General features: G+C 48.8%; 1 protein-coding gene across 4 annotated transcripts in view; it reads right to left on the bottom strand.

The window, feature by feature from the left end:
- ELF5 (E74 like ETS transcription factor 5) overlaps positions 1–14502 on the bottom strand; it is a 39085-nt gene continuing 24583 nt past the window's right edge. For all 4 annotated transcript variants that reach the window (XM_010964691.3, XM_045523901.2, XM_045523900.2 and 1 more), the window contains exons 3-7: positions 12632–12865; positions 9449–9499; positions 3029–3097; positions 1871–2066; positions 1–1401 (exon numbers count right to left, since the gene is read on the bottom strand). In XM_010964691.3, coding sequence (XP_010962993.2) covers positions 1305–1401; positions 1871–2066; positions 3029–3097; positions 9449–9499; positions 12632–12865 — 647 coding nt within the window. In that variant the 3' untranslated portion in view covers positions 1–1304. The remainder of the gene's footprint in view (positions 1402–1870; positions 2067–3028; positions 3098–9448; positions 9500–12631; positions 12866–14502) is intronic.

Below are 14502 nucleotides of genomic sequence, written 5' to 3'. Positions count from 1 at the left end.
TAACGTGTTAAATATTTTATTCACATTGTTTACAAAGTGTATCCACCTGGAAAACACAGGAATCCAAAAATAGATTATTTTACAGTCATTCACATTTTTTAACAACAAGTTACTTTTGAAGGGAACCTGTAAGCACGGAGGCCCTCAGCCTGCATTGTGGTTTGGCGCCTTGTCACATGAAGCTTCCTGCTCTGGGAAGCAGAAGTCCGGGGCCGTCCACCCAGCTGGAGGGCGCCAGCAGCTCACCTACCAGTGATGATGAGAAAACGTCAGTGCAGACTTGAGCCCGTGAACATTCACTGGTGTAAATTCAGCGCCACTATTTTTTGTTAAGGAAATACGTGTTTTGGAGCTTGCGTACACATCAGGTAGGATGACAAAATGAAAGGGACGCATAATCTAATTGGACATTACAGAGCTGTCAGGACACTCCCGGTTCTATAAAGGGTTGACGTCTTGGCCACAGACAGAATCGATGAATTACGAGCTTATTGTGTTGATAACTTGAATCATACAAACAGCCGTGATTTGGACATTGAGGCAAGCATCTTTGACTAACTCTTTGCATGTCTGATGCCCCCCACCCGTAGGAGTAGAGGGGGAATAAACTCAGCGAGAATTAAGAACGTGCCTGATTTTAAGTGTGTTACTCCAGAAGGATGGCCATGGGCGTTTTGCTGAGAGGCCAAAAAGATGTTTTGGTTAAGAAACTTCCTATTAACTTATGCTAAATCCAATTATGTACCACCTTGATGGTGTAGCTCTTTTACTAATTAAGAAACTTTTCTATGGAATTTGACTTTAACGATTTAAAATCTACAGTATGTTTGTCTTTCCCACATTGCACCCCCTCCTACTATACTGACTACAAACTAATTACTTTTTTTTCTTTCTTTGTGAGCTGCCACAGTAAGTATGTGAAAACTTTGGAGCCTTTGGAATGGGAGCACTGGAGGAGTCTCTCAGGGCAGAATCGGATCCTTTGTCTCTGAGCAGCGCCAATGGCACTGGCTCCTGTGGTTCTGCAACTCTTGATTCGGGAAGTAATGTCTGATCTAGGTACCATCAAAGGTCATCCCCCCTCCCCTTGGGTGAAAACCAAAAAAAAGAATTTCTTAAGGGTTGTTGCCATCATCCGCAAGTAGACCACAACAACTCTGAATCCAAGTGTAAGCTGAGATGTGGAGAAATTTTATCAACACGTTTACAGGTTTAAAAAAAAGACAAAGACTTTCAAGTGTCTGTTGCAATCTGATTGTTTTAGAAGACAGAAATCCATAAAATGAGCTTGCTGATGGAGCAGATCATAGCTTGTCGTCTTGCCACCCGTGGGCATTTTTTCCAAATTTGTACACTAATCTTCGGTCGACCCGTTCCAAAATTCCCGTTTTATAGTAGTACCTGTGAAAGGCAGCAGAAGAGAGATGTGGGGGAGGTTCACACCCCAGGAAAACAACAGAACACAAACACGCTCCTCATTCCTCTCCGGTGACGAGGCGGGCTCTGGTTACCCTGGTATTTTCACACCCTCTTATCAACTTACACTTAAACCTTTCCCAGACGTCTTGAAGACTGAACCTCACCACATTCAGTTCAAAACGTGTGTGTGTGTGTGTGTGTGCGTGTGTGTGTGCGTGCGCGCGTGTGGTGGCCTGGCTTCTGAATGATCCCCAGGGAACACTGCTGAGCATGAAAAGGACAGCATGTCAATTTACAAACCCTAATCCCACCTGTAACTAGGAACCAAAGTGTTGGCTCCTAACCTTTTGATTATCAAGTGAAAAGCTGCGAAAACAGTTGAATTTTCTCCAGCTGGCTGTTTTACAGAACTCTGCCTGAAGGTTCCCGGCGTTTCCTGCCGTTCACTTACCTCAGAGCTCTGCTCAACTTCTCGTATGTCATCCTGTCATTTTTCTTCCTTTGTCCCCACATCTTTGCCAGGGCTTCTGATTTAACCACCCGAAAAATACCTTGTTCCCTGTCTTCCCATTCCAGAATGCCGCAGTTTTCCTCAGGAGATAGAAGCAGGTCTCGCACAAATTCCCATAGATGAGAACTTTGGAGGCCTTTTGAGAAGGAAAAAAGTCAGTTAAAGAATTAAAAAAAAAATTTCTTTTTTAAGAGACGAGTTGTGCAGCTTCTCATTAACCCCTGAGAACTGCTGCTTCCTGGAGTCATTTCCCAGTTAGGACCGAGCGCTCCACTTGGAAACTCACGGAGCTGTGAAAAGTCTTCTAGAAAAAAACCCGCAGAGACACCACATTTACATCGACCAGCAACACCGCGTGGCTCCCAGACCTTCCCTGCTCAGTGGAACAACTAAGTCTTACAGAATTAATGGAATGACGGTCAAACGATCTTTTCATTCTTCTCTGTGACAGGCTGTATGCTTGTATGGAGATCCCTCAGCCACAACTGTCTGGCTATAGCCAACCCTACAATTATGTTTTTCATGAAAAGCCGGTATTTCTCTTGTTCTATTAGATCATAGTGAAGACTGGCTCTGGATTCTGACTGCCTGGCTTTGGGTCCTGAGTCCACCTTTTCTAGTTCTGTAACCAATCTCTCTAGTTATCTCTAAAATGGGTTCATAAGAGTACTTACCTCATAGCACAGGTTAGAGGATTATGATTTAATACATATTAGGTGGTTAGGACCAAGCCCAGCAGGCTTGCCTCTGCACTGGGTATATGGGTTTCAGTGCTGGGAAAGCTAAAAGAATTGCCAGCTCATGGGGTTTCTTTAAGTATGTCAGTGAGATGGACCCACGGCAGACCAGGAGAGATAAACCCTTATTCAAAAACTCAGCAGGCTTAGACAATTTCTTTAACCCTCATAATACTATTTCCAAGCAAAAAGAAACTGGATTTTGATAACCTTATAAAAGTCATCGTCAATTTCTCTATGTTCTTTGGGAAATAACTCATCCCACTCAAACACTGAGTTTCAAAGCTTATTAAAGTAGATTACTTTGTCTCAAAAGTGGTTTTAAGAAATCAGCAATGAGAAATCGCATCTCTACACTTACTTGTTCGACTATGGTTGTGACAGTCTTGACTTTTGATGCCACTTGTTTTCAAGCAGCTGGAATCAGCATCTGCAACAGAACGATTTATCCTTGTAGGGAGAGATGTAGGGCCACGCTCTGACCTTAACTGGTACCTAAGTGAGCAGCTGCTCACTGCACCTTTGTGGTGGAGGACAGCATGCCGCGTGCTTCGGGGGTAATCAGGGGGTTTAAGGGGTGTTTGTATCCAACACTGGGGACCTGCTGTGTGCCTGGTTCCGGGCTCTGAGCTGGAGATAGAAAGCGAACAAGACCGACTTGGTCCCGGCTCACGTGCAGGTTGAGGACTACTGGGCCACGAAAACACAAGTGAAACACAAATCGCCATTGCTGTAAGCGTGATGAAGGAAGAAAGGCACTGGATAGAGGATGAAGGCAGAGGAAGACCTGCTGTAGCTGGGGTGGCCAGGGAGGGTCTCCTGGAGGGGAGACACACTGACGTGAGGAGGTGGAAGAGCGCTCCAGCGGGAAGGAGCGGCGCGTGCAAAGCCAAGCATGGAGTGAGCGTGGCTGCGGCGGCACACGGTGTGCCCGGGGAGGCTGGTAGGGGATGATGCTGCCAGGTAGTGGGCTGCCGGCAGGCCACGTGGGCACGTGGTAGGGATGTGGGATGTTATTCACAGAGGAAAGCCAAAACTCTGGAGTTGGACAAGATCCACATTTTAAGAAGAGCCTTCTGGCTAGCGTGTGGAGAACAGACTGGCAGGGACACGAGTAAAAGCGAAGAGGGTAGAGCTTATGAATAGCAAGGCATTAACTCAATACTGAGTTAAAGTAGAACTCACACTGTAAGCAACAGTCTGAGACACCTGGTGGTATATGATTAAGAAATAACAGGTGACACCGGATGGCACCCTCGCCCCGCTGCCCCCCACCCCGCCATGCCCCCTTGCTCACTCCGCTCCAGCCACACGGACCTCCTGGCTCTTTCTGAAACTCGAAAGCACATCGGCCTCAGGGGCATTTGCTCCCTTTGTGCTGAGTCCATGGGCTCAGGCCCTCATCTGCATCTTTGCTCAAAGTCACCTTCTCAGGGAGGCCTTCCCTCACTGAGATGGAATTGCATATACTTACCCTATGCGACACTCCATGACCTACTTTTATTTTTTGCCGTCAGATCTATCCCCATGGGACATACTGTGGAATGTATTTATTTTGTTCACTGGCTGATTTTCCCCACTAGAGGGCAGGGATCTGTGTTTCCACGTGTACCCCACCCCCTCAGCACCTAGCACAGTGCTTGGCATATAGTAGGTGCTCAGGAGGCGTTGGGGAGCAGCCGTCACACTGGACTGCACTGTATTTGCCATTCCTGCTGCACCGCCTGGCAGGTACACTATGCTGTAACCACTGAAAGACAGAGCAAGTATGTTGTCCAGGGAAGGAATGGTACCCCGTGCACCACGCTGCTGCCCAGGGCGACCTGTCTCAGTGCCAGTGGGTTGTGTCACTCCCTGGTGTAACATCCTGCAGTGGTTCCCCTTGGTCTCCAGGGCAAAGGCTGCCATGTTAGGCTGGCCTGTCACAAATGGACCTCCAGCCCATTCTCCAGGCTTATCTCTTGATACTGCCCAGCTTCTTCCCTCTTCTTGGGTCAGATAGTTCCAATGGGGCTTGACTTTCTCCTGCCTCAGGGCCTTTGCACAGGTTCCTGTACCCTACTTCTACCCAGCTGACTCTATTCTCACAAGACCTCTTCAGGAAGTCTTCTCTGAACTTCCCTCTGGGTTAGACCCCCCTTCTCTGTCCCACAGCACCCGTGTGTTCCTCAGTATCCCAGCACTGGTCCCACTGCACCGTAAAGGTTGATCTCATCTCTTGTTTGCCTGTACTAACAGCTGATATTAATGGAGCACTTCCTACATGCCAAGTGTGTGTTAAGGACTTCATATTCAGTATCTCATTTAACCCTGCCATGACCCTGTGCAGCATTATCACTATTCCCATTTATTGAGGAGGAAACTGAAGTCCAGATAGTTTAGGAATTTTATCCAGAGTGGTAGAGCCGGGACTTTAACCCAGATTAGTTCTGTTCCAAAGTGGATGTTCACAACTACCACTTCATCATGTCTTTCATAGCAGGTGTTCAATAGACACTTAATGATTATTCAAGTTTGTGGAGCGTTTGCTACTGCCAAGAGCTCACTTGGTCTCACCCCTTCTTATGATGTATGTTTCTTACCGTCTCCATTTTACATATAAGAAAACAGGGGTGTGGAAGCGGCTAGGTATCTCACTGTAGGCCACTGACTCACTGGCTCACGAGTTTTGAGCCGCAGTGTGCCCTCTGTAGCAGGCCCTGGGGGTACAGCACGGGATAAATCTGTCTCTTCTCTCAAGGGGCTCACACCCAAGTGGGTAGGAAAATCTGATGGACATGCATGGGCTACTTCAGGTGGTGATGAATCTGTGGAGAAGATTACAGCAGGTGAGCAGACAGAGGTGAGGGGCAAGGGGACGAGTGAAGCTGCAATCGTAATAAAAGCCAACAGAGAAAGCTCTCGGACAAGGAGACACCTGAGCAGGAAGGAGAGAGCCCTGCCTATGTTTTGGGAGCACGATCCAGGTCATGTGTCTGCCCAGTGGCGGAGCCGAGATCCGGGGCAAACATTTCAACGCCAGAGCCCTCAGCTCTGAGAATGACAGTGCATCGTTCACAGGAACGAACAACGACAGGAATGTGTGACTTCAGCTTGTGGCGTCCCTCAGGCCTCTTCTCGGCCCTGTCCTATGTTACAGTTGGGAACCGTGTCGATGTGGAAAAACAGGCTCATGTGCACAGGCCAAAGCATGAATGAATACCCAGGTGAGATCAGCTGACACTGGGGCTGCCGCCAGGTGGAGTGGGGTGACAGCAGGTGAGCAGGGCTGACGGCCGGTTGATCAAGACTGAGAAAGAGTCCGGCCCTCCCGTCTGATCTGATGCCACACTACGCAGTGTCACCTGCAGAGCAGGCTTCTCTATTGTTTTAATTTAATCTTGTAAGAAGAGAGAAAACAAACGGCGTGGTAAAGATAAAGGTGAATTATTAACCAGTGACTAGACAACGAGCTTTCCCTGAAATGCCAAAATGGCGAGAAGTGGGAGGAAAAAAGTCACCCTTTTAATTTTTATGATTTCCCCTCCTGTGCTTTGGATGGAAGATACTTGGCTTGACAGGATGAACACAGGATAGGTCAGCATGAGGCAGGGTTATGGGCAAGGTGGGCGTTTCTCCTCGTGGGTCTTGCCTGAGATAAATAATCCTGTTTCATCTGTTCCCAGTGCTCAGTGGTGGCTTTGAAGGTAGTGGTGGCTCGGCTAGATTGGAGGCCTTGCTTGGCAGATGGTGGCAGTGAGAGTGGCAGCAGGGGTGACAGTGGGGGCAGAGGGGCTGAAGGCATCATCAGTGTGTGCCCACCTTGAGGCAGGTTCCCGAATCCAAACCTGCCCAAGATCAGCCAGAGGTAGCAGCAGCAGCACTGCGAACACCCTAAACTTCTCTGCAGAGGCCCATGCTGTTCTGGGGGGCAGCTCTCCGTGTCTTACAGCTGTCTTCACCTGGAATGTGTCCCTGCAGTTTGGACATGGCCCAAGCTCTCTGCTGTTGATGGGATTTGCAGGAGTTTGGTTGCCTTGAAACTAGAGACCGTTAAATTGTGGCCGAAGGATACATTCTCAGTCGTTGATTGGGAACGTGGTCAGCTGTCCTCCAGAAGGTGGGACGGAGGCTGGAGTTTCTAACACAAGCTCACCATGTGCACGTCTCCATAACACTACTGGTCCAGCCAGAGGGCCTGCGCCCCGGGCCAGGAGCAGGAGGCGGCTCGTTCACGGGTGTTTCTGCCGCAGAGATGGAGACGATGGGTGGAAAGGGGAGACCAAGTGGAGCGGGGCTGGGTGTGTCACTTGGGCCAGTTCTGACGGTTTCCTAACTTGTTGGGCCTGAGCCTCTTCAGCAGGTATGAAGTTGAAAATCATCCTGTTCTCTGAGTCCTCATGGAGCTGGGCTCAGACCCAGAGGAGTCTTGAATCTTGGGTTTCAACTGAGCGGACAGCAGAGTGAACAGAAGGGTTTGTCAATGTGTGTGCATGTGCGTGTGCGTGTGCGTGTGCAAGACTGCGTGCCCCTGTGGGCATGTGGTGAAAAGCACAGTGTATAAGAGCATGGACTTGGAGAAAACGAGTGGGAATCTCTGTGCTACATTTACTTGTAATTTACAAGTTTCAGCGCCTCCAGTTTCCTCAGAGGTGAATAGGGATAACATTACTACCTAGTGAAGTTTTGATGAGGATTAAATGAGTTAATGTACGTAGAATACTCAGCCCGGCACTGCGCTGGGCACATAGTAAGTGCTTCACAAATGGTAACAAGAGCTATTAATCTTTACTGAAGATGGATGGGAACATTGCTTGAAGCTGTTCCTGGCACAGGGCCTTTGCACAAACCATTCATTCTCCTTAATTGTTTCTTTCCTCTTTTCCTGGCTAGCTTCTGCTCATCCTTTTGGCCTAACTGAAATATCTCTTCCTCTAGGGCTTCCCTGGTCCCTAATTTAAATGCGATCTTTCTTCCATCACACACAAGGCGTCCTGCCATTTTCCTCTGTAATATCATCATAATCAGCAATTACATATTCATTACTGGGGTAATTTGTTTAATGTCTCTCTGCCTCCCTTGCTCCATGAGGGCAAGACCTTGGTTATGCTCATCACTGGAGCCACAGTACCTAGCTCTCAGCCCGGCACATAGTAGGCATTGAATAAAAGCTGGTCAAAGGAATGAATGAATGGAAAGGAAAAGAAAGAAGTAGATGAGGGGAAAAAGGGTTATGGGCTTCAGATTTAGGCACATCCAGGTCATCTGTCACCTGCTAACTTTGTCAGCTTTAGCCTCTAAGCTTTGGCGCCTACCCTGCGGAAAAGGCTATGGTTCTAGTACTTGTCTTACAGAGTTACTGGAGAGATTCCTTGAAACGATGTCTAGAAGGTGTCTAGCTTAGGGCCTAGTTCGCTGTAAGCACTCAGCAAATACTAGCTGCTATTATCATTGTTGCTATTATTACAGCAGCACTGACTCTAACTGGGACTGGTTATGGATTCAGGTAGAACCTTCTCCTGGTGTGGGACACACTAGCTCTTTCTAGCTCATCATCTTCCTCGGCTGTGAGGATGGCAGGCTGGCAAAAAGACATAGGTGGGTCGAGCCCCTGAGCCCTGAGAGCGGGCTGGTCGGCCGAAGCTCCCAGAGTGCGGCAAGCGCCTTTCCTGGGCCCAGGCCTTCAGACACAGACTCAATAGTGGCCCTGGGCCTCGGTGGGCTCCTTTCTTCCAGGGGCTCTGCCGGGATTGGGCTGGAGGGTGAAAGCTGGGGTTCACTGCCCAACCCCCAGCCTGTTACAGATGGATGAAAATCCATGAGAGCCAGGAAGCCAGGTGGGCACTTTGCTCTCTGCAAGGAGGAGACACTACATGATCGTTGGGCCCAAATGCAGGGAACCTTGAGAAATACAGAGCTGCTCTCAACAGGGCCACTGGGATCTGTGAGGCAGGGTGTGCCTCCTTAAGCCCACTGCATGTGGTTCATAGACTCAGCTATTCCTGCGTTAACTCTGAATAAAAAACTCATCATTAAAGCAATAGCCTAAATCCTTGGTTGATTATTTGGGACTTTAAGGAGAGAAAAATAAAAATCATAAAAAACCCTTCCTCTGTGTCTGCCCCTCAGCTGGAGAACCACCGTGTCCTGCCGTATCTTTGCGGATGTATGAGCTGCAGTCTGTGGAGGAAAGGGGTCTGTCCAGGACCCACAGCTCCTCCCACCCTGGACCAGGGCCTTTTGTGGGGCTCAGAAACTAAGCAATCATCACGATCATCATCATCATCTTTAAAAAATGAAATCTCCAAAGCTCCCTTTCCTAAACTTTCTCCATCTGCAGAAGTGAAATCATGAGGGTTAATTTTCAGAATCAACAAGGCCATCTGAGATCCTCCATCACCTTGTAATTATTAAGGTGATCTGCTTAGTGAGCTCATCTTCATAGGCATTATCAACCATAAGGCTCTAATGGTTGCTAATTATGATTATTATTTCTAACAGGTACCAGTTTTTGGAGCACCTGTGCTGCTGGCATAAGCCAGGCACTTCGTATGTACTATGACCTGAGCTCACCACAACCCAGCGACGGGTTTTAGAGACAAGGAAGCTGAGCCTGGGGAAGGATAAGGAAGCAGAGACCCCAGCCCTGTACTCTGTCCACCACGTATCTCCCGCTGTCTTCTCTTAGCCTGTCATTGTTTCAGGTCATCACCCTTTCAGAGTGGTCCTAGACAACCATCAAGCTCACGTGCCCAACAACAGCCTTGACACAGCCTCGGGCAGCTTGAACTTGGTTACTTACAGTCTCTGATGGCGGCCTTGGTCTCTTCAGCGTCATTGAAAAAGGAGTAACCTGGAAAAGAGAAAGGAATCCACAAATCATGCCGTATAATCCTGGTTTCCCTGGCCAGGCCAGCAGGGGAGGTGTTGGGAGAAGGGGAGCCACTGTCCCTCTGCAGGGCAGTTTCACTTCAGAGGGAACCTTTGGAGACCATCTGGCCTTTATAGGGCCACCCTGAAGCCACCCTTGAGAAGTACAGTCTCCTTGTTTCCTCAGGGGCGACCTGGAGACAGCCTGGGCCAGGCATCCCAGCAGCTTCTAGGGTTTTCTGAGTGGGCACTGGGAATCCTGGCTTGGGATCAGGAGGCCTGGGCTCTGAGCTGGGCTGAGCCCCTGCCCCCTCTGCAGACTTGCCCAGTCACCGAGTCTCTGGGCTCGTGTTCCTCACTGGCAGCATGTGACAAAACCACCACAGTCCTCCCCTTTGGCTCTCAGAGTCTATGTTCTGGAACATGGCCTCTAATCCGGATTCGAACGCCTGTTATGTGCTGGTCAAAGAGGAAAATGGACACAGGGGTCCACAAGAAGTGCAGTACCCTGATATGAGGATTTAAAGAGGATTTGGGAGCCTGTCTTGGGATGGGGGGCCTTGGTTGTCTCCTCTGAAGAGTAGGGTGGGTTTGTGGGGAGGTCAGGAGTTCCAGTTGATGTTTTCATGTAGCAGCACAGGGCAAAGGACATCTCTTCTAATTTGGTGTCCAATGTGAGGGCCAGTTTCTATTCACTGAGAAGACGGGGCCAGGGCATATTTGTGACTGTTGGTTCCTAGGGCCATTTTCTGATTGGTTCTGCTCAGCCACGCCCCTCAGTTCACTCTTCCCCGGGAACAGGGCAGGGGCTAACCAGGGACCGTTCCTCTCCTGCGCTGGGGGAGTCACCTCTGCCCTCACCCCTCTGGCTGACCTTGCCTTCCAGTGACCAGGGTCCCCATATTTCTGCACCCTTAAATCCTACTGAAATGTTTTCTGAGCCAGGAGCACACTGGGCCCTAGAGTCCCCCTTTCACTCCTCGCCCTTGTTATGTGTCCTTTTCTGCCAGAGCCCCAACCTATGGGATAATATAAGGCCTCAGCTAGGTAATAACCAGTTTAACATATAATTTCTTATCCAAACAGGGACATTTTTGAAAATGAAAGACCAGATAACAGGTGGGCAAATGGGGACCCTGGAAACTGGTCACAACACATGTATTCAAAACACAATACACATAGCCGCTTGAGGAACATGATGGAGAATCTGAGGACGAAGGAGGTTGATGGGGTAGACAGTCTTTCTGCTCAATATGCTAATGCCCTGGCCCAAAGAGTGCCTGACACTCCACCCTTGTGACGCCAGGGATTCCTTAGAATGAGCAGAGGCAACTTATGGCCTGTTAAAAAAAACACGTTGGGTTTTTAGCTTATTTGTTCTGCACAGACCCTGAGGCAATGAGACCAGGGACAGGTATTTTTGATGTAACCACTGCCAGGGAGGGAGGTGCCCGAGGTGGGAGATCCCAGCACAGGAGATGCTGGGGCCTGGAGACAAACGTGACTGACTTGATGCTTGGCCGTGGCTGGTGGTGCCAAGCTGCGTCCTCTCCCAGGACGGAATGCTCCGTTTTCATGGCCCTGGGATTCTTGTGCAGGGCTCTTCCCTTAGGAGGGTTCCGCATGGAGCCCCCAGTCTCCTCCCTGAGCCACTGTGATTTGCTCAGACTTGCCTCCTTTCAGGGAAAGTCCACTCTCAGTGCAGGCTGCTGCTCTCAACTCCTTGCAGGTCACTGTCATTGGTGATAATGAAGCAGAGACTGGACAACAATGAACAGCAGGTCTGTTTGTCCTTTTCTCACCCCCAGTGAGCCATGGCTCCCAGGGCAGAAGCTAAGCAGTGCCCAGGGGTCCCCATCCTTAGCTTTCCTGCCTTGATGGGGAGATCAAGGGGAGGACAAAGACTCCTAGAGCTGAAGGTCCTCTGTGGGTTTCTGCCCAAATAGGAATCCCTGCCACAGCATCCCCATCAAGCAGGGGGCCATAAGATGGCTTGATTATCTCCAGCAACGGGGAACTTCCTTCCAGAGGTATCTTCTGAAGCAGCCATTTTAAAAAATGCTAACTTTTAGAAAGGTCTTTCTTAAAATTGAGCTGAGATGTGTCCCATTATTTATTTATTAAAAAAATTTCTGCCTCTTGGTTGTATTCATGATGACAAAAATAGTTGCCATTCACTGCACTTGTGTCCTTATCGGCTGTGTCAGGTAACGTTTCACTGAATCCTGTCAAGGAGCCCATGGAAGTGTGTCATCACTCCATCACAGAGTGGAGACAATGGAGGTTCAGAGAGGTTAAGCCACTTGCCAGAGGTCCTATGGCTCAAGAGTGTTAGAGCCAGGGTTGGAACGAAGGTCTTTCTGATCTCACAGGCCCTGCTGTGTACCAAATTTCAGTGAATCAGCCCTGTTTGCCATGTGACCTTGGAGAAGTCACTTAACCACTCGGGACCTCAGGTCCTTTATCTGAATTTTAAGAACCTGTCCATCAACATTCCACTCTTGCAGGGTGTGTTGAATGCTACTGGCGCCACCTCGTGGCCATTTGATTCTTGACCATTAGGAATGTGATGAAAGGAAAGAGCAACCATAAGTTTGTTTTTTGTGTCTGGGAGTCTGTTTCTGTTTGGTACACCAGAGACTAACACAACATTGTAAATCGACTATACTTGGATGAAAAAAAAGGAAATGGCAATTAGTTGGACAGCTCTGGAAACAGGGAAGGGACAGGGTCTATCAGGTTAATTTTCTTCTGCTTAACGAAAGGTCAAGCAGAAGTCTCTTTTTGTCCACCCTTTATGGTTACCATTGTTATAATCATAATATTTTGTTGTAGCAGTCTTGCTCCTGGGTGGTCCTTGAACATGTTTTAGTTTTCTTTTCTTTTTAAAAATATACTCAACTTGCTTCCTTGTAACTCTCTCCATTTTACCTCCAGTCTCTGATTCTAAAGCTTCTGGTATGGAGAGGTTTGGTTAGCAGGGGATATGGGTTCACAGAGAGTTGCAGTTAATAAAATTTCGCCATGTGAGTCACATGGTGGGGAAGGACTTCGCAAGGTCGCTGGGTTCCAATCCTGGGCCCCTCCCCTTGAGGCCCTGCCCTCTGACACTGACCTTGAGAGCGAATGTTCTGGAGGATGAAGTACAGGTACTCCCCACAGATGCCGGCCGCCTCGATGAACTCCTCCTGTGTCATACTGCACAGCTGCAGGCCGCTGATGTTGAAGTGGCAGAAGGAGATGCAGCTGGCGTCCAGCTTGTACTGGTCGCAGCAGAACTGGAGCCACTCCCAGACGTGGCGCTTTGTCCAGTACTCAGGGTGGACGGATGTCCAGTAGGAGTCGCAGGCTGCATCAGGGGAGAGGCAAGTGAGATGACAGCCCCCAGGAGAGCTTTAGAAGTCCCCCGAGGAAGGTTCTGGTTATGTTAACATCCTCATCCTCTGTCTAATGGGTTGAAAGGGCTTCTAGCCCTGGGGTGTTCTGCTAGGGCCCTGGTCACCTTCCATCCTGCAGCAAAAACCAGAGGGGACTGGATCTGACCAGTGGACATACTGGCAAAAGAGGGAATGACAGGGCAAGAGACCCAGTCATGGCTTGGCTTGGGAGTGCCTTGAAAGAAGGGAACTAGAGGAGAAGGAAAGAAAAAGTGCCCTTAGATATTTGGTTTCAGACAACATGGTTTTAAGAGCATAGATTTTGGAGCCTGAGAGGCCTGGGTTCAAATCCTGGTCCTTCTGCTTTCTACTTGGGCAAGGTCCGTAGACATTTAAGCCTCAGCTTCCTCATCTGTAAAATAGGGATAATATGCTTCACTCACAGGGCTGTTCTGGACTTTGGGGTTAATGTATATAGACTATGCAGTGCATAGAAAATTATTAATAAATTCAACAGTTATTAAATGCCTACTGTTGCCAGGCACCATCTGAAGCTGATTTGATCTCTGCTCTTATGGCCAGCTGCCCAACACTGGCTCTGGTCTGTGCGCTGCTTCTGGCCACCTTGTGCTGAGGGCCTCGGGCTGCAGAGACGTTGCTCAAGTGTCTGGCTGACATTGGATCACCATAGCAGTTTCCTCCAGAGGAGAGGGAGGTGGAAGAGTTAGTTGCACTGTTGTTTTTGTGTTTTTGGTGATGTTTTGAGGATTTTCTATCCTGAGGCCAGATCCCCTTTACTCTTTCAGAGGAGCCCCCTCCACTCCCTGACAGAGGTGGGCACCATCCTGTCTGGGAGGCTGGGCAGTGGATGGCCCAGGGCTGAGATTGGGTGCTCAACAGCCTGTCTCAATGCCAGGAGAAACTGAAAGTGTGGCAGACATGATACGGAAGGGGTGAGGTATCAGGTACTTGGTCAAGAATTTTGACAGAAATAATTCCTGCCATTGCCATGGTACCCCATTCATTCAATCAAAAAGCCTCAGTTTCTTCATCAGTAAAATGGGGGTAACGATAGCACCTACATCATGGGGTTGTTCTGTGGATTAAATGAGTTAATACATGTAAAAGTTCTTAAAACAGATTTTTAATGCTATTATTATTGAACACCTACTATGTGTGAAGCAACAAATTGTATGCTAAGGATTCACAGTGAACAAGAGGTTTGGTTCTGGTTCCCCAGGAGGTCAAAGATGAGGAAACTGACTGTACTTCAGTTTAACAAAAAGAGAGAAAAGAAAAAAGAAAAAAAAATGAGGAAACAGGGTCATGGAAGACTTGCCCAAGACCCCACAGCCAGTGTGGGGTAGAGCTGGGATGTGAACCTCAGTCTTAACTCGAAAGCCATCACTCTTCCCATCCCTCATATTGGTCCTCAAAGCGTCAGCACAGAGAAGAGATGAAATGTGGAGGGAGAAGCAGAGGAAGATACAGAGAAGGAGGAGAAAGGCAGAGAGCAGAGTCAGGCAGAGGGGACTGGCTCAGGCTGTGTGGACGACAGAAAGCCTCACGAATTAAACCCCACAGCAAATGGCAGTTAGGTTGTTTCGAT

The sequence above is a fragment of the Camelus bactrianus genome, chromosome 10, assembly GCF_048773025.1.
Source record: "Camelus bactrianus isolate YW-2024 breed Bactrian camel chromosome 10, ASM4877302v1, whole genome shotgun sequence".
NCBI classification, from domain to species: Eukaryota; Metazoa; Chordata; class Mammalia; order Artiodactyla; family Camelidae; genus Camelus; species Camelus bactrianus.
This window is presented reverse-complemented; position numbering and strand designations above follow the sequence as displayed.